Here is a 19595-nt window from a genome sequence, read left to right as displayed (position 1 = left end):
ATTACTTTGATAAAAATATTTAATCAAATATTAAATAACATTTTCACAAACCATGTTTTTAATCTGCTACATCAATAAGGAAAGCTTGCCACAAACCTCTAATAAAACACTACAGAGCACAATAGCTAACTCAGTGACCTTTTTTAGCAGAACTTCAAATAAAAGTATTACTGCCCTTTCTTGAAATAACATAGAAACGCCCGTCTCCTGATGAGCATGTGTGGAAACACTGCTGCTTCAGTCTTGATGTTTCTTTTGGTGTTTTATATGCTTCAGCTGCTCTGTGCAACTCCTTTATGTGGTTTTCATTTGTTATTTTCTAAAGAACAGATTCCTCTTCCACAGTAGAGTCATGTAACTCTGCTTAATCGGTATTCTGCCTAGTTTCTACAGGAAACTGTAAAAGGGTAATTCAGAAAGATGTCAGCTAGAAGAGACCAGAAGCGACAGCAGCCCATGATGTATCCTGGAAACACTGACCTTGGTCATGGTCACGGTCCTGTCACTGTACTAAATTCCCCCAAGACCTCAGCAAATGCTTCACGTGCTAAACTGTGGCTTTACCTGACAAGGTTTGACAGAACATTTGTGAGATCCACTCACGTAAAGAGTTACAGCATTAGCTTTTTTTGTTAAAGCTCCTGAGCTGAATATTCCCATTGTGCCTGCTATTCTGAATTAGTTATACTGAGAATTCCTGTACCAAGAGAGCTTGGTTTAGCTAGTTATCCGCTTTGAAGACCTGGTTGCATCCTGTTGTGATCATTGTCCTCTTGAATTGTTGTTACAGACTGCAAATACTGAGCACATCTGTTCTGCATGCCCAGACAGGATGGAAAGCCCTCAGGGAGTTAGTTGAGCCTTGACTTATTTATTTATTTATTTATTACTTCGGCTGGATTAATGGTGGGCTGAGATGCTTTTAAACTGGATTAGCATGCAAAAGGGGTCGGGGTGGGGGAACGGCTAAACGGCGGAAACTGGCCCTACACCGGGGCCACGCCATGCTGACAGGACTGACAGGACCGGCGCTTTGTTTCGCTCTGCCTGGGGATGCGCCGTGCCGCTGTGCAGCCAGGCCCAGGCTGCGCACCGGGGACCGCGGTGCGCTGTGGTGATCACGGACGGCAGCAGAGCGCCGGCCTGGCCCGGCCCAGCCTCCTTCAGTGCTGGAGAAACGCCCGCTGCGGCCGCTCCTGCCACGGGACAAGATGGCGGCGCGCCCCACACAAAGTAGCACCTCCTTCCCCCTCCCCGGTTGCCTTATATAGAGTCGGGAGGCGGGCTGACGGTCGTGATTGGCTCACCAGCCCGCCTTGCTTCCCTCGCCAGCACGTGCTGGCTGTATTTACCCGTTCTGATTGGTGGGGGCGCGCGCGCGAGCGCCCGTTTTCCAGAGAGCGCGAGCGCCGGGAGCCAACCGGCGGCAGCGGTGGCGGCAGCAGGGACCAATGGGCGGCCGGCACCGGCCGGGCCGGGCGGGAGGAGGAGGGTCTGCGCTTGCGCGGCGGCGCGGGGCGGGCGTTGTCCGGGCCGGGCTCCGTGGCGCGCGCGGGCCCCCCCTGAGGGGAGGCGGCGGCGGCGGCCATGGCCCCCGCGCCGCGCCCGCCGCCCGCCGAGCTGCCCCCGGCGCGGGCGGCGGCGGCGCGGGGCCGCCAGGCCGCGCTGCGGAGCCGGGCTCGGCGCCTGTGCCGACGGCTGCGGACGCTGCAGGCGCGGCAGGTGGAGCGGCACGTCCGGCACCAGCTGGCCGGGCTGGCGCGGTACCTGGGGCGGGCGGGCGGCGGCGGCCTGTCCCCCGCCCTGGGGCCCGACCTGCGGCTCCTGGCGGCCAGCGCCACCGCCCGCCTCCGCGCCACGCAGGGCGCCTGCGACTCCGACGCTACCGACAGTAGCAGCAGCAGCGGCGGCGGCGGCGGCGGCTCCGGCGAGGACACCGAGACGGAGGGCGAGAGCGCGGGGCGGCAGCGCCTCGCCGCGGCCTCGCAGCGGTGAGTACCGGGGAGGTGCCGCCGCCGGTGGAACCCCCCCCCCCCACCCGAGTGGGGCTCCCCGGGGTCCCGACGGGCCTCGATTCTATTTATTTATTTATTTATTTATTTAATTTATTTTCCCCCACCTCGTGGTGTTTCGTGGAGTTGCTGAAGTGCCGCGGCTGCGCACACGTGGGTTTTTCGGGATGCCTCGCCACGAAGCATAGTTTTGCCGGCGCTTGTGGAAACGGCTGCTTCCCTGAGGTGACGGGCTGGGAGAGCGTTTCCCTGCCGTCTCCGTTTGTCCCCGCGCTCTGGAACCTTCCAGCGAGCTTCGTCGTCCAGCGCCCGGGAACGGCCCCCCTCCCCCCGTCAGGAAGGGGCGACCTGAAGCTCCGCGTCCCGGTTTCTGGCGAAAGGAAACCGGGGGGTGGGGTGCCAAGTACGAGTTTCACAGGGGAAGTCCTGTCTGTGGTCTCCGTTGTGTCCCTGTTTTCTTCCCACGTAGGGAGCAGCATTCAGAGCCGCGTCTCTCGGGAGTCCTTTCTTTGAGCGTAAAGGTGGTGATGTGGTGGGAAAAAAGAGGCTTCAGACTACTCGGAGATGGTCTTGATGCACTGGGTGGTGAAGCCTTAGCAAAGGATGTAAGGCTTCATTTTGACACTATTATTCGTGAGCTGCTCTTTTTTTTATACGCCAGGTACTTTAGCATATGTATTTTTTTGGTGTTTACTGACACACTTTCTGTTTCACTTTGGTTTGCATATATTAGGTCAGAAATATTTTTACTATCACTTTATCTGTAAAGTGGTATGTTTAAACAGCCCTTGCAGTGCATGCTGCTTTACAGTGCAATACTGCTCTATCCGTCCTCGTTTAAGGATATGAGCAAAGCCACATTTGAAGGCAGTGGTGACCTCTTGTTAGACCACCGGATGTAACCGGGGAGGAAAAAAGGACAAGGTTTGGCACCCGTCTACTAAACAGAGGTAAAATAGGACTGCTTGCGGTAATGTAACGTGGTGAGGCTAACCAAAAGGTAGCTGACTGTGGAACGAGAAATACCAAATGGGGAGAAACAAGCAATATGAAGAGAAAGCTTTCATCTTTTTGAAGGAAAAAAAATTTCTTCCTGCTCCATCTTCCTGGAGCCCAGTGTCTGCATTGATAATGGTCTTTTATGTTATTCCAAAACCAATTTAAAGTATTTTTGAAATAGTAATGTTTCTGAAGTGCACTAGAAAGCAGTACATATCAGTTTTGATGTGTTAGAGTTACTGATTTCAGTGGTGGGCTGTTTTGCAATAAACATGCAGGACTTTCCAAATGATCAGTTTTGCTTTTTTTTGTGCGAGGCGGCCAGTAGTCTGAAAACTAGCCCATGTTTAGAACAGAGAAGATCTTTATCTTTTTCTTAATGTTATTGCCCAAAACCGTACTTGTGTGGTGCGTTTAAGAATGCAATTTGATGCAGCTAAGCCAGCTAACTGCTAGGTGCTGGCCAAAGGGGTGGCCTGCTCCCTGCCCCGACTCTGCCCTCTCCTTCTAGCACAGCTACGCACCTGGCTCCCTGTGGAGGGGCTGATGGGGTGGAAGTGTGAGAAAACCGGCTCTGTAGAAAAATGAACGGTGTTCTGTCTTTTTCTGTCTCTGGAACTGCTTGTCACGAGTTCAGGTGTTCGCCAAGGGGGGCTGTTGGGGTGGGGGGACAGAACTACCTCTTTGGGCTACTGCTAAGCTCTTGGGAAGACTTAACCATTTCTTAGGAAAGACCCAAACCAGCAGTCGTTCTGTATGGTAATTTTAGTGATTAACACAGACTGCAGATTAAAACAGACCTCTTTTTCTAACTGTTTTATTGAACTATTCTCTCCACCCTCAGATGACTTGTTAAGTGGAAACTGGGATGGCTGACTTGGAAAGAAAAAGGGAGAAGGAAGGAAAGGAAAGGCTGCATCTGGATTTATGTAGCCTATATCCTGCCATTCCAGCTGCCTAGGGAATCGTATATGCTGTGTTTTTTCTTGGTACTGCTGTTCCCAATATAACTTATCCTTTTTTTTGTCAGTCTGTGATGAGTAAATGTTTTGCACATCAGTTGTCCTCATTGCACTTCAGAACCTGCAGGCTGTTCAGGTGGAAATCTCTGGAGTTCTGCGCGCTCTCCCTTCCCTGTAAACAGCTGCATTCCTGTCTCTGGTGATCCTTGCAGCTTTCCTAAGCATCAGCAAACTGGAAGTGAACTGATTCTCCTTCCCTCAGGATTCTGAGAGCAGCAGTGAAAAACAATAAGAAGTGACAGCCCCTTGGAGAGATATTGGTATGAGGATGGAGGACCCAAAAAACTGGCTGAAAGGGTGTTTGTTGGAAAAGCATACCCACCGGGAGGCCGAGAAGGTGGCGGAATAGAGGGCAGCAGCCAGGGAGTTATGTCTTTGTATGGATGTTTTTCTACTTCTCTCTATTCATTTTAAAAGAAAGAAAAAGGAAGAGAGATTTTAAATTTTTTTACTTGTCAGTCAGAAATAGATTCAAGAATTCTTGTGAGTGAATTCAAGGCAGCAGCTTCATAAAGTTATGATGTCCTTCTTAGCAGTTTTTACTCCTGCTTCAGTGGTGGAGGATGGAGCTGATCTTTTTTTCTCTTCCTTTGGCTTGTATGTCCAAAAAGTATCTCTCGCTGCACACTTAGAAATATGCAGAATTTAAAGACGCATTCCATATTCACTTATAATTATGGATTTGTGCAGTGTAGTTTCCTTTGGATGTAATTTTGTTTGGATTTTTATGGGAACTAAAACACTTCAAAGGGGTGTTGTGTGTTTATATTTATTTGTAGTAAAGGTATTTAAAAACACAATTTTGTTTTCAAATATTTTTCCTGGTTTTGGCATCATTCTACTCTTACAAAACCAACAGAAGAACCTCCCATAAAAACTTTCTAAAAGACATTGATGTTCCCAGGTTATGCCCTCAGGAAATACTAGGATTGTGCAGCTGCATTTTTTGTGGTGTGTGTTATGCTAGTTTTGGTTACGTTGCCATGTTTTTCCCCAAGAACCCCTGCTTTGTTCAGCGTATGGGATGCTGATGACTGAACAGGCAGCTCTTCAGTATTTTCTCTTTGTATCAGTCTATGGCTGATTATTTCTTAACTAAATTCTTAACTAAGATTATTTCTTAACTAAACTACAGCAGAAACTCTAACTTCTGCTGGAATTCAGGTGAGGATTTCCAGGAAAGCTGGTCTGCTTAACAAACAGCTTCAATCCAAAGGATTCGTTTGAGAGCGCTATGAACAAATGGAAATGGCAATGCCCTGGGAAATGTTAGGCACCCTTAGAGGGTGAATTGGTAGCTCCAGCAAGTCTGTTTTCAGTTATGTGATTTGTAGTGATTTGTATAATGCCCTAAGGTGCAATATGCGTGTCTGCTGATGTTTTTGAGCTTGCTCCATTAACTGTATAGTTAGTGTGCTGTTATTTAAACCTTTTAAAGGTACATATGGAGCGAGTGGTATAAAGACAATGCTTTTCACTTTTACCAAAGTCGGAGGCTTTAATTGGTTAATGCTGAGTTGATTGAATACCTTTGCAAATCTCTTAATACTGTTTCATAGTTTAGCTATAAACTGTAAATGTTGATTTGGAGGGGGAGCGTTTGTTCTTGGAATGTGTGGCTGTTGTAGTACGGATTTATGGAAAAGGTGGGACAGCTACCTAGCCTGTACTGACCTTCTCGTTTGCCCCTTCCTCTGTAACCCGTGCAACACGTACATCATGCTGTGTTATTTGGGTGAGGCAGCAGTGCTGCCCACCTCCCTCTCAACGCTGGAGCAGTAGGCAGTTGAACAAATGTATCCTCTTGCACTGAGGTTTTTAGAACTCATGTGTGTGTTTTTAGCATCCCAGTAAAACAAAGGCATGTGGTTGTTGCTACGTCATATGTAACAGTTAATTATGACGGCATCATCTGTGTTTTTAAGGAAAGACTCTTCAAATGTAAAATTATAATGTAATTTATAATGTAAAATGGCACAGCGTCTAAAAATTCTCCAGTTTGTTTAGAGGCGAAGCCTTGTGATATTGCATTTATTTTCTTCTTGGACAATACTTTGTCAGGAGTTATGTCTCTTTCAATTTATTCATGCTTTGAAGCTTTATTGATAGGGTGTTTTTGTTTTCGAGGAAGAGGAGAGGGGGGAAGGAAAGGTCACACTCCACAAACAATACACAGGCTGTAATGTGCGTACTTGCCAAACACATTAGTTGGTAAATATGGAATTCTGCTTAGGACAAAGAATGGATAATTCTGTCTTCAGTTTGATTAAAAATTTAATGGGTGCCTCATTTTTACTTGTCTCCCTAAAGATATTAGGCTTGGATCTGGTTTAAGCGCAAAAAGTGAACCAGTTTGTTTAAGGTTTATTTTGTATCCTAAACCAGAACACTAATTTTGCATTGATCTATCTCCTAATTAAATGGTATGCAGCAAGTCCTGACATGGATTTTACTGAAGAACTCATGCGTTCATTGTGGGGTGGAGATGATGTTCTAATTTTACGCACGCATCATTTAAGCCACCCTCACTCCCCTGGGACTAATTCCTGTTGAGAGGGCTTTATTTCCAAATGGTGAGCCTGAGATTCAGAATTTAGGGCTAATTAATATATCCGAGCGAGTTTTATCGGAGAGTAGAGAAACTTGGATGGAAAGGAAATGGGTGGGGGGATACTTTTTGTTTTTCCCCTCTGGTCTGGTTCCTTGATTATGTGTATTGTGAAAAGGAGCGGCTTTCTGCTTGAGGCTACTTCTTACTCTGCTGCTTAGTGCAGTTTGAAGGATAGAGGTGGATTGTGCATTATAAGGTGTGGAATTGCATGTTTAATATGTTTGGATTTCTCTTGAAAACTGTAACTCTCTCAGACCTACAGCTGTTTTGGAGGTTTTGCAGTCCTGTATGTGTTCTTTAAAATTGAATGATCTGTTTCCATATCATAGATGGAGTTGCTTAATCTGCAATGCTCTCATAAAACAACTTATCTAAAGGAATTTTTGTTCTAAGTTTGTGTAATAGTGCAGAAATGGGATGAAATTAACTTTTGATATGGCAAATGACTTGAAGGTGTATAGAATAAGTAGAAGGTGTGTGGCGTTTTCTTTTGTTTTTTTTAACTTCGGTTTCAAATTTCAATGTACTATCAGCTGCTTTACATCTTTCTGAAGCAGCAGAAACAAGCAGATCGCTATAGCTTTCAGGTTGAGCTCACAGTCTTTTTTTGGGGTTATTAGAGACATAAGCTTGCCTTTCTGTATTCCTTTGCATGTACTCTCATGCAGGCATCCACAAATCTGCTGCGTTGGCTACTTCAGCTTAGTTTGGTTGAGTGAGATCTTATTTTAGTTTTTGTACGTTTTATCTACCTTGCAGAAAGACAGCCTTATCTGGGTACATTCTTGAGTTCAAATTCTGAATCTGTGGAAGGCATCCACAGGTTTAGTATTAGACGAATGTTGTATTTTCTTTGTCCTCCTTTTACTTCAGAGTTTGCATGCACAGACATCTTACAAACCAAGTTCCTTGCAGTTTTATATCAAAGATTCTGTATATATAATGCATGTTGCGCAAAAGGCGCCATGCAGTATACAGGTATTTATGGATAATGTCTGTGAACCTTGTGCAGCTTGCTGTCTTTGCTTTGGCATAATTTATATGTATGAGGAATGTGTCAGCTAACTCTGTAAGTGCAAATACTAATTTAAAAAATGAAACTGAAATTTAGTTGGGGATCACTGACTGGAGAGCAAGGCGAGTCTGGGGCTAAAATGCTCAGTTCTTTAGAGAAAGAAGATAGAGAGGCACCAGCTGGCGAGTATGAGTGTTCTGCCCTTAAGCAGGTTTGCTTAGGAAGTGAGGCCTCTGCTCTGCCTCGGTTCTGTTCGTAAGCCCTTTTGAACTCGCTCTGGCAAAAGTAGAAGTTGAAGAATAATATAAGTTAGTACAAGTTTTATGAAAACAGCAGTTCAGACTTGCGCTCTTAATTGAAGGAAGATGGTTGTTAGTGGCTGACCAGTCAAATGTGTGCCCCTGACCACACACTAGTTCTGGACTAGTCGTTGCTTGTTGGCTGTGTTGAGGGAAGGCGCAGCACAGGCAAGCAGGGAGAAGCTGGGCTTATCTGACGGGAAGTGGAGTCTGCAGAACACAGATCGGTTGGAAAATAACTTCATTTCTTCCATTGTTTGCAGGGTAATTTCTGAGAGCGTTAAGCCCTTTAAAACCTTCAATAATTGAGTTCTTGACCTTACCATGATTAAGAGAAATACTAGATTAATAAGGAATTCCTGGTATTGAGTCAAGAGCAGCAGTTGGGCTGTTTAGGAGCTGAAAATACTATTTCCACTCTATAGCGTGTATGCTCAAAATGGCATTTCTAAACTGTTAGGAATAGGTTTACTTCTATAACTTATCACTAAAGGATAAGTGATCCTGATTTACAGGACAAACTTCTTATTTCTCTGTTGCCATATTGTAGTTCTAGTAAAGATCTGAAAGTCACCAAAATCTTGGATGTATACGGCCTGATGCCACTGGTTGAGATGTCTGGTCAGAACTGGTGGAAATGATAGGCGTTTTAGGAATTGCACAGAATATTGATACCAGGTGAAAACACGACAAGTTTGCCTCCGAAGCACTCCAAACATTCCTCTGAAGGCAGGGCTTTTTTGCAGTGAGAAGGGGAGGTAAGACACAAAATACCATGATATTATCACAAGTGTAGTGATAGTTAATAACACCTTCAGCCTCATCTTGGCATCTGGTGCGTGGCAAACTGTGCTGCTGTTGGAGACTTGCATCTCCTAAACCATTTTGCAGACTGTTCTTTCTTTTTGATGGACAGGTAGCAATACCTGTTAAACTCCAGCACTGCTTTAGGGGATGAAGGGCTTTGGAAATGTTTGTACTGATAAATGACTTGCTAATAGTTGGTCTCACCCCTGCCTTATGCAACTTTTTGCCTTACTTGGGTGTAGCTTCTGCCAGATCCTGAAGCAGAATGCTTCTGCCGGTGGAGGGAAGAGCTAATTCACGTGGGAAAGGAGAAACCCCATGAAGTTTATAGGACACCATAATCCGCTTCTGTGTGCGTGTCATGTCATGACTGCAGTTCATTGTGCAGATGAAATTTATTTGGGATGCTCAAATGAGGTATCTTCTGCTTATGTTCTCTGAGGCAAGTGATCCCATTTGGGATCACTTCATCAGATCACAAGAACTGCAGTACCCACAGTTATAAGAACATTCAGAAACCTTTTGCTGAAAAATATCACCAAGGAGAAAAAAGGTGTTGGTGCTTCCTCTTGGAATGGTGGCTTACCAATTTGAGCGCTCTTCCAGTTTCTGGGTGCACCCCTGTTTAATCGCGAGGTGTTTTACCCATATTCTAATTTCATGCAATACTTTTTTAGTAACCTGAATGTGGATTGTTTAGAGGTTTATATAGATACACAAAACCTAGCTTAAAAAAACTACCTCATGCATGCAGGTAAAGATGAACAACTACCTATGTAACCCAAGGCTTTTGCAGTTCCTTCTATTTCATTTTGAAACTAGTATTTTTAATTCATTAGATCTGATGAGCTTAAGTTATTGCCCGGAGGAAGAGATAAGGCTTCCCGAAAAACTACTAGCAAGATAGACATCTCCAGCAAACAAAAGTCTGGTTATCCAAGCTCAGCCAGAAGTCAGTAACATTACTGCATTGTTGTGAATGGCCTTCTTCGTCAAAATACCTAAAGGAGAGGTAGTAATTCGTTTAAGGCGTTGTTTTGGCTTGTTGTCTGTTCTTTATGCAAAAGATTATTTTCTGTAGGTATTTTAAGACCTTAGTAGTAGTGGCAGGTGTCACTTGAGAAGAAACTGTCTGGGATTCGTTGCCATGGTCAGGCTGTCAGTAAGCGCGTGCTCTCTCTTGTCAATGTTAGTGCAGAAATAGCTGGGGAGAAGTGAAGACAGGAGTCACTGCAGATGAGAGCTTTCAGAGGGGAAAAACTATTGACTTCGTGTTTTGGGTATCGCCAGAGAAACCATTAGAGCTAATTGAGTGCATGGCTACTCTGGCTGGGTCAAGTAGCTACAGCGGCACTGTGAGGCTTGTTCTGTGAAAGGCTTTGGAGGTGTCTGCCTGGAAATCAGCAAAGCTTGCTTAAAATAGGAGGTGGTTTTATGCATTTTCTGTGGATACTCGTGTTGGTGATCTTAGGGTTTTCTGCTATAACTCTGCTGACTTTCTGTCCAAATGTCATTCTAGTTTGGATGGGTACATACATATACACAAGATGATACTGATTAGGTCCACCAGTATTTTCTCTGATAAATGCTCTACCGTTAGCAACAGGAATGTCCCATGCTCTTTAAGTCATAAACTTCATTGAAGTATATATGCACGGGGTGGGGAAACTTACTACCTTGACTGAAAAGTGTGAAATAACTGTGCTATTTCATTCCTGTATTTGTTTGGGTTTTCTGTTTTTTTCTTCTGTAAAACTAAGTCATTCAACTCCAGAAATTTACTGCCTGTTAATCCTTTGAAAAATGGATTCTTCTGCATTCTATCAAATAGCAGACCTAGACCATTTTACTTACTTTATGTTGTTTGATGACTAAATTCAACTTCTGTGTGATTTTTCTTATTTCAATACTTGCCTGTGTGCTGCTCTTGCTGCAGAGAAAGACAGAAAAATCTCTTTGACGGTCATCCAAGTCTTAATTGGTTGGATACTAAAGTATAACAGTTGTTATCAAGGCTGTGGAAAGTTGTGATATGCCAAAGCTGGTAATGCCCTTGTGATGATTGCATAATGGTGGTAGTAAATGTAATATAAATTTCACTGATTATTCATATGAGTGCTCTCACAAGTTGTCCTGAATTTTTTTCAGAATGCTTGTGTCTGATCTAATTAGTTTTATGAATTTCCCAAGAGCAATTTGGTACTAATAAATTGCTTCTGTTATAGACTCCTTTTCATGTAATAGCCCTTTTCTTTTCCTAATTCTCTGTACAAATAAATTCTGAAACGTATTGATAGTACAGGAACTTGGGTTTCAAAACTCTAATTGCAGCGTACTGTTCTTTTTACTTTGGGTTTTCTAGGGACTCACCTGGATTTGAGAGATTTCGTAAGGTGCATCTTAAGAATTCATTTGTTTGCTGCATTTGTTGCAGTTAGCTCTTTTGGAGCAACTGGAAGGGATTAACCTGTATGTTCAAGATGTTAATGGAAAATAAAAGTAAAAGCAGTATACTAGATTCCTTGGGAAAAAGATTAAAACCAGACTTGTGTAGCGAGAAGAGAGTGCCTAAACAGCTGCAAGCTGAACAGGTGACCTGCTATCAGTCACACATCCACCTCCCATATTGCTCGACATTAGAGTACAGCCGGCTGAGAGGTAAAAAGTGAGGCCACTGTATCCAGCACTAAATAGCCAAGGATTGTATGGGCATAGACCACTTCAATTAATTATTACATTTTTTATATTACACTGTGTACTGCTACTTCTGTGGCTTCTTAGGCTAAAGCAGCAATTCTGAGGAGGCTTTCACTTAGCTTTTCACCTTTCTGTAGATCTTATAGCCTTATATTCTCTCCTGTTTTTCTTTTTCTCGGCCTTTAGGCATCTTTAGCATGGAGACTTTTAAATTTTTTTACCAGCTGCTTTTGAACTGTGCTTGCTTTTTATCCTTTAAAATCAGACTGCGCATCTTAAACTTTCTGATATGTTGCACTGCCATGTTTGGGAATGGGTTAGATGCTCCAGTGTTTTAAGGCATTTGAAACGACGTGATCTCACCATAGTGTATTTGAAAAAAACAAAAAGATCCTGACCTTTGGAAGAGGACGGTGGTAGTAATCAGAAAGTGAATTCAATGAAAGGAAATCTCTGCAAGAGAACAGATTTCAGGCTGGAATGGAAGTGTACTTTGGAGATGCAGCGTTTGCGTTGATCAGGTCCTTGCACCAGTAAAGGTTGGTCTGTTTTGGGGAGTGCGTATCAACTAAACTTTTCCTGAGGAGAATCTCATTACAAAGCATTTGGTCAGTTGAGTTGTTGCTTAGTTTCATTTTGGTGTGAACTTGTTAATGAGAAGAATCTCGTTCGTTAATCCGCTAACTGGACTCTGAAGCTGCTTTGAGGCTGCGTCGTTAGGTTGGGGCCCTTCTGAGTCTTATCTCTGCTCGCATATTGATTCCTGATGCTTTCTAGACATTTTAATTTAAAGAAAATCCAAGGTTTCTCTTTATTTGAGAAAGCTGATGTTTTCATCTAGTCAGTGCTCTGTTCTTACGTTTGATTTATTGTTCCAAAATAACACAATTTCTTGGTGCATTTCTTTATTAAAATTAGAATTCTTAAACTGTAACTGCATCTGATCACAGCAGCCTTCCCACGCTGATGAAAAGGAACCTCTTCCCAAAGTGATTTTAGACCTAATTGTTATCTATTCTTTGTTCTTTAGTCGTCATACTGCTGATGGAAAATACATCAGATTATGAAGCGAGTGGTCCTGAATTTAAAAACAAGAGATTAAACTTGAGCATGTTTTTTTTTCTCTCTCTCTCCCTGTGCAGGCAGGTTCCTGTCTGCACTAACAGATTTTGAAGTAATTTTGTGTAATTTCTATTAGATGCTACTGGTGATAGCAATAGTAGACTGTTGTAAACACCAGAGCTTCTACAAACCTCCGCTTGTTAAAAGTGATGTTTGCATTAGTCATTGTTTCTAATCGTCTCCCTTTTCCTGTTGGCGTAATGGTTGTGCCGAGTTTTACAGTGGCTGCACCGGGTTGTCGTTTGTGCTGGGCAGGATAAAATGCCGGAGTGAGGTTTGTCAGCTCTTGTCCGAGTGCTGCAGTGGTTCTGGTTTGCAAGCAGGGCTGCTGCGTGGCAGGTGGATGAGGTTACTGCACAGCGTGCAACGCTCGGACCTTAGCTGCTGAACCCGCTACGGCTTACGGTGCAGCCCTCTAAGGTAGACCTTCATTCCCATGGTAACTTTGAATGAAGACAGCAGTGACTCTTAATCTAAGTATTTAAAAAAAATAATAATAAAGAAACACCAATAATTCTTTCTTTATGATATCTGGTGTTCTTCATATCAATAGTAGAATGATCTACTGTTACAGCAAAGGAGATTCAGGTGATGCCCTAAAAATCTTCCAGCTGAGATAATGAAGCATTGGGGTACTCTTCCTGAAGGGCATAGGGAATTTCTCTCGGTAGAGGTTTTTTAAGAACATGTCAGACAAAAAGCTATGAGGAATGTCACAAAAACCATTTAGTGCTGCTCTGTGGCAAGCAACACAAGCTAGTCTCTGTCCCTTCTGGGTTTTTTTTGGTTTTTTTTTTTTTGAATTTGTACAAAGGAGAGAAATCTTTCTATGCTTATCTAGAGGGAGCTGGACTCTTGCCTTGGTTTGTGATAGTCAAAATTTGCTCCTCACTTTATTTTGTTGCACAGTTGAGCTGAATTGCCCATTCCATCTTGGGGAGAGGGGCTGGTATTAAGGCTTGTTATTCATAGTATCTGTGGGGGAAAAAATTCATTGGTTCTGTATCAGAGACGAACTCCTAAGTGATTTAAGAAAAATGCATTATATCTCTTTTTAATAAACAAATTATTCTTGGTTTTCTGTGAATTTTAATTTTTTTTGTTGCAACTAATTTACTTAATATACATGATAAGCACAAGCAAACTTTTGCTTTTCAGACGTCATCATGCGGAGTGTCAGTGGGCAACGGAGAGAGCGGCCATTATCTGCCGCTGGACATGGCTGCAGGCTCAGATCTCTGACTTGGAATATCGAATAAGGCAGCAGACGGATATCTACAAGCAACTGCGTGCTAACAAGGTGACTTCAGCTGTCTATTTTGTGACTTGGAAAGTTCTCTAGAAGCTGTCAACTGAGTATTTCTTTTGCCGAGGTCACTGGTTGGTGGTAGTGTAGAATGTATTACTGTCTCTGTAGAAATAAAGGCAGGCGGAAAACCCATTTGAGCTCACCCATATCAGTAGGAGGTGTCACCTGCATCTTTTGAGGGCTGTGACTTCTGTCTGTTTCTCCAAGACTAAAGTAAGAGCTTGCTGAGGGAAGGGGACAAGATTTCATCAGCAAGTCCAGGCACAGCAGGTCATTGATAAGAACCCGTTTCCATGGTGGCTTAAGACACCAGGTAGATCTGTGCCAATGTCAGTTTAGCTTGGCAGAGCACCGGTGTCACCTTGTGGATATTGTTGCTTCGCATCAAAGGTGCACACCTTGATGCCCACTGGAAAGTGTTATCATTTGAAGCACGCTAGCCTTTAAATCTCAAGGACGTTGTGTATACAAGCCCTGTATTTTCCTTTTAGGACGTTACCTTTTAAAAATTCTCTTGAATATCTGAGAAGTATTATGATAGAAAAAGGCTAGGATAAATACTTATTTCTTGAGTAGAATGATACTTGCAAGTGCGTGGCTAGGCTTGCTGGGGAGAAATTTCAACATGGCTTTCCATCTTCAAAACTCGAAATGCTTTTTGGGATTTCCCCTTTTTAAGAGTCTCTCAGCCTACTGCAGAAGCCTCTGGAAGCACTTCAGAAGCACCCTGAAAGGATAACTTAAGTCTTGAAATCATTTACATGTTCCAATCTGAAATAATAAGAATCTCTTTGGCTCTCAGTGTAAACCGCAACGCTCGCTTCCTTAGACTTTGAAAAGAACAGTGTGTGAGGATTTGTACTTGGCTTGAGCTTTTTTTTCCCTCCTTTCTTTTCTGGAGGAGAAATTGTCAGTGTTTTTAAGTATTGTCCATAATATATATGTGTATATTTTCTCTGGATAAATGCATGTTCCTTTTGCATCAGCTTTATAAATCAAATATGTTGGACTGCTTTTTGATAAATCTAAAACTTTACATTCTGCTGGGTTATAATGTGTCCATGAGGCAACAAAAGAGAGTAGTGTCCCTGTGCCTTTGCTCCTCTTCTGTAGGAGGTCCTGCAAGATCTCAGGAGAAGGAAGCCTGCAGTCAGATAGCAGTAATACAGTTTCTGCTGTTCCAGACTTCTATCTGTTTCCTTCGGGAGGTCACACCACCCAGGCTGTCAAACAGCCATGGGATGGTTATAGCTTTGGTGTACTTCCAGCACAGGCTAATTAGAAATGGCAGATAGTTTCTGGAAGTGTGTCCCATTAGGTATCCTTTGCCATCCCTTCAATTCAAAGGATGACTTGTGCTTTTTTCCCCCCACCTATATAACGGGCATGACTGCTAATATGACTATTAGGATTAGTGATCTGTTGGTTTTAAACCCTAATTCTCATCGCCATTGTTTTGTGAATACAGGAAAGTACGTTCTATCTGATAAATCCAATAAATGAAGATGAGATTTAAAAGGGAAATAAAACCTAGCTGAACTTTAGTGACAGGAATACCTGTCTTTTGGCGAACTTGTTTTCTTCTATTGGAGATTGTTTTACTTTCCTGGAAAAAAAATCAGGAAGCCACTGCCTCTTTTTTAAAGCTGCTTTATGGACAGGTCTGTTTGTTCAAATCTTTAAGGAAAAAAAAAAAACCACCCTGTTTTCATTAGCAATTGACTTTGCTTATGGGACCACATCTGTAGTCCTGTGTGTAGTTTTGGGGTTGCCAGTACATGAAAGACATTGATGTATTGGAGCAAGTTCAGCAGAGGGCCATCAAGATGGTTGGGAGCTGGAGCATACGGTGTGCAAGGAGAGACTGAAAGAACTGGGTTTGCTTGTCCTTGAGAAGAGAAGGTGAAGGGGAGATCTTGCTGTCCTGCCTGATGGGGAGGTACAGAGAAGACGGAGCCAGACTCTTCTCAGAGGTTCATGGTGCTAGGACAAGAAGCAATGGTATTGATACCGGCCTAGTAACATTTCCTCTTTAAACTGCTTCAGTTTGGGGGTCAACACTGTTAATTCAGAATTTATCAGTGTTCTATAGAAATCTAACTCCTCGTTGTTTGCTTCCCTGTTAGAGCATTCTCAAGAAATAATTGGTTGGACTGTGGCATCTCTTGAGTGAATTTCTGTGTCACTTTTTATTCCCAGGGTCCAGTAGTCCTTGGTGGTGACCGGCAGCCTGAAGACTTGATGAAACAGCAGGGCCAGTTGGGTTCTGTATCACTGATGACTTCTAAAAAGAATAAGTGGCTCTTGCATTCTTTGTCTTCCGTCCCAAAATGCCCTACAGGAGACACTGTTCCCTCCCGTTTCTTGCATAATATGGAGAAGCAGGTTAGTACTCGGGAAACGCATTGTGCAGTGATGGAAGGAAAGAAGAAAGCTTCCATGCATTAAAGAGCGTCTTAAATTAACAGCAGTATGATTTGCGGAAGCTAGTTCATAAATCACATCAAATACTTTGGTCTTGGTATACTATTCTAATGTTTATAATTCACTGTTGCCATTTTAAATTTTTCTCATACATTAATACCTCAGCTGATACCAGCAAACCAGTATTTTATATTTGACATGTGATAACTGAACTTGCTTCACCCTTTGCTTTTAAAAACCTCTTGCATTTTTTGCATATCCTTAAATTCTTGCTTCAGTCAAATTGAATGGATAAGCATTGTTAGGAATGGAATTTTAAAGCCTTACTGCTTGATCTTTGGAGCTTTAGAACACGACTATAAAGACTCAGTTGTTGTGTTATCACTTTGCATGCTCACTGAGCAGAAGCCAGTGCCCCAAGGAAAACAGTGCTTGATGGTAGGAAACCTGAACTCGGTTACCTGACAGCAGTAACAAAAGAAGATAAACATATTTCATTGAAATTCTGTGTGCCCAATATGTACGTCTAAAACGATCCCTGTTACGGCAAATTGACTGCTAATTGTCAGAGCCACGAGCAACTTTTTGCTTTTCTTAGCAAAATACACAAGGCAGCTGTGGTGATAGGTACAGTTATGTTCATCTCTAGGTGTAGAGGGTAAGGAGAAGTGGAAGTTAATCGTAGTCGGAGGATGGTAAAGTGCTTTGGCTGTTTTACTTGTGAGACCCAAAACTCCAGTGGGTTGACCGCATACAAATTTCTGACTTGATTCCCCCCCACAAGAAATTTGGAGATCAGCTCTATTCATTTGGTAGATGACAGGGGCAAGTTGGAGCAGGGAATCATGGATTTTGCTTCCAAGCAGTTTGTGTAGTGCCAGGAATGCGGTTGTTTCTGTTAAAATCACGGTCAGAATGGCTGTTTCTTGCTGGGGGAGAGATGAAAAGAGGATGACAGGGGCCTGATGTCTGAGAATCACCCGTGCGTTTCTGGCTTGGAAAACATGTTCCCTGCCTCTGACACCAAATATCTGATGGATTAAATGAGTAATTTCCAACCAGCTCATAAGCAGTGTAGTATTGGAGAGACTTTTTCTTTGATCAGTGAAGACAGTGATCCTTTCATCAGCTGCAGTTTTAAGTTGAAGTTCTCCTGGAAGTATCCTTTAGAGGTCAGTGAAAGTTTAAAGATAAATTCAACTGAAACTGGCTTTGCAACAGCAGCCTTCAGCTGACTGTCACAGTCTGTTATAAAAACCACATTGTACTTAGCTGGCCAATGTGTTTTTTCTCAGTGAGTAAAGTGGAACTTGCAAGGCTACTTTGTAAGACTTAAATGAATGATTTAAACAGTGGAGCATAAGAGAAATAGCAATTTGATATCACTGAAATCAAAAAGGAGATTAGGTATCTTAAAAATGCTGTAGCCTGCCTCATAATGATTCTTTTATTTATATGTGCAAGGGGGATGCAGCTGTGCTGAGCTGTGTGGTTAATTTAGTCCTTTTTTATTTTTTGGCTTTGGAGTCTGACCTTAATTTGCCTGTTCATACTTTGTGTGGAACAAACCATAGAATTCCTTGTTATTGGATATTATGGATGATAAATGGTTTCAAAAGTTGACCAGAGGAGCTGAGAAATGCACTGAGAGCTCTTGAATACAAGGCCATTACTTCTCGCTCAAAAAGTCCCTGAACAGCAAGTTGCTGGAAATCAGCAGAGTCTTCAGGGTTCTCAACACGTTTCCCCTTGTGTTTAGACCTTCCTAGACATCAGCTATTTTCCATCCTTAGGACAGTTTATTGGACTAACATTTCTTGGTGCAAACTGGTATGTCTCTTCTCTTGATGGGCAAAAGATGGGGGAAGGAGTGGCAGAATTGCTGTTGGCAAATTTATAATGCCTGCAGCTATGCACTAAGGCAGTTTACAGATCGTCCTGTGTTCCAGAAGGTTGGAAGGAATCATTTTCTCCCTGGTATGTTCTTGATTTTTATCTGAAACGAAGACTACAGAGTTCGAAGACTAATACTTCGGGGTGGCTCAGAAGATTGCTCAGCTCTCTGAGTAACATGTTGCTGGAGTTCAGCAGCCGCGATAAACCTGAGTACCCAAACCAGAGAGGAATTTCCTTCAAGATCACGTGGACACGACCTTAGGTTTTTTGGCATCTCTTGCAGTGTTGGTCTTGGCTTGCCTGCTTGAATCGAAGGCCAGTAATTTTCATCTTTTGATCCGTGAGTTTTAGGGGTCTGCAAAAGACCCCCTAAAATAAAGAAAAACAAACTAATCTACTGTGGAATTTACATTTACTGTTCAGGGTCCCTGGAAGGTGCTCGAGTCTGCAAAGTCACAAACTGAAAACCATTGCTTAGGAATATTTTACCTTCTGATCTTAAGGTGTTGCTTGTGTTTTGGTGTTGATGGTACTTCTGACTTATGTTCTTTGTTTCATATTTTTAAGGACTTTTTTTTAAGGATTGAAATACTTGATCTCTCAGTAAAAGTTTGGAGCATTCTTGGGTGGTGCAGGTAGCTTGTGGTAGGTATACAGGTCTTTAGACCAAGTGACTTAGCAGTTGCTTTAGCCTTAACTTCTGTGAAGCTATGAAATGGTCAGCCATCACAAGCTGCAGCTGTAGGGCTGGGAGAATATCTGTGTTGCAGGGAATTTAAGGGAGAAACTCCCTTTCTTTTAACCCAGCTAAATTTTTTCAGTAGTAACTGGAGACACTCTTTTTTGTGGAAAGAAAGGCAAGAGGTCGTGCTCAATAGACTCACGATGAACGTGGAATGATTATTTTTCACTATACAATAAAAATCAGTGTCTACTGAAAGGAGGTGCAGTGAATAATTACATTCAGAATCGAAGCATCCTATGGCAAAATTAAATTGTTCAGAAAGTGATCAAACAAGTTAATGAGAGCTCTATCCAAGGAACACTATAGTCCAGATACAGTCTCTAACTCAAATCTCTGTATAAGTTCTTTGTCAAGAAGATGGGAATAAAGAGGATGGATGAGGGCAAGGGTTATTCCATAGGTGCCTTGTTTTCTTGCAACGGCTGCTGCTGCTGATGTGATGGCTGCACTAGCTGACCCTTTAGTCTGACCCATTTTGACACCATGTTTCTGGAGAAAGTCTCATCTTTTTGGTACCGTAATCTCTTACAGTTAGACGCATTTCCTTAGAACAACACATCAGAAGAAGTTGAGGCCAACAGGAGTCTCAGAATGGTTCTGATGGGAGCCATAAAGCTCATCCAGGGAGTCTTTGTTT

General features: G+C 42.9%; 1 protein-coding gene across 1 annotated transcript in view; it reads left to right on the top strand.

The window, feature by feature from the left end:
- The first annotated feature begins 1587 nt into the window (after positions 1–1587).
- LOC106493894 (KAT8 regulatory NSL complex subunit 1-like) overlaps positions 1588–19595 on the top strand; it is a 42680-nt gene continuing 24672 nt past the window's right edge. Inside the window, exons 1-3 of the mRNA XM_067292229.1 lie at positions 1588–1991; positions 13743–13884; positions 16093–16278. Of these exons, the coding sequence (XP_067148330.1) occupies positions 1588–1991; positions 13743–13884; positions 16093–16278 (732 nt within the window). The remainder of the gene's footprint in view (positions 1992–13742; positions 13885–16092; positions 16279–19595) is intronic.

The sequence above is a fragment of the Apteryx mantelli genome, chromosome 2 (assembly GCF_036417845.1).
Source record: "Apteryx mantelli isolate bAptMan1 chromosome 2, bAptMan1.hap1, whole genome shotgun sequence".
Lineage (NCBI taxonomy): Eukaryota > Metazoa > Chordata > Aves > Apterygiformes > Apterygidae > Apteryx > Apteryx mantelli.
Note: the sequence above shows the minus strand (reverse complement) of the source record. Positions and strands in the feature narration are given on the sequence as shown.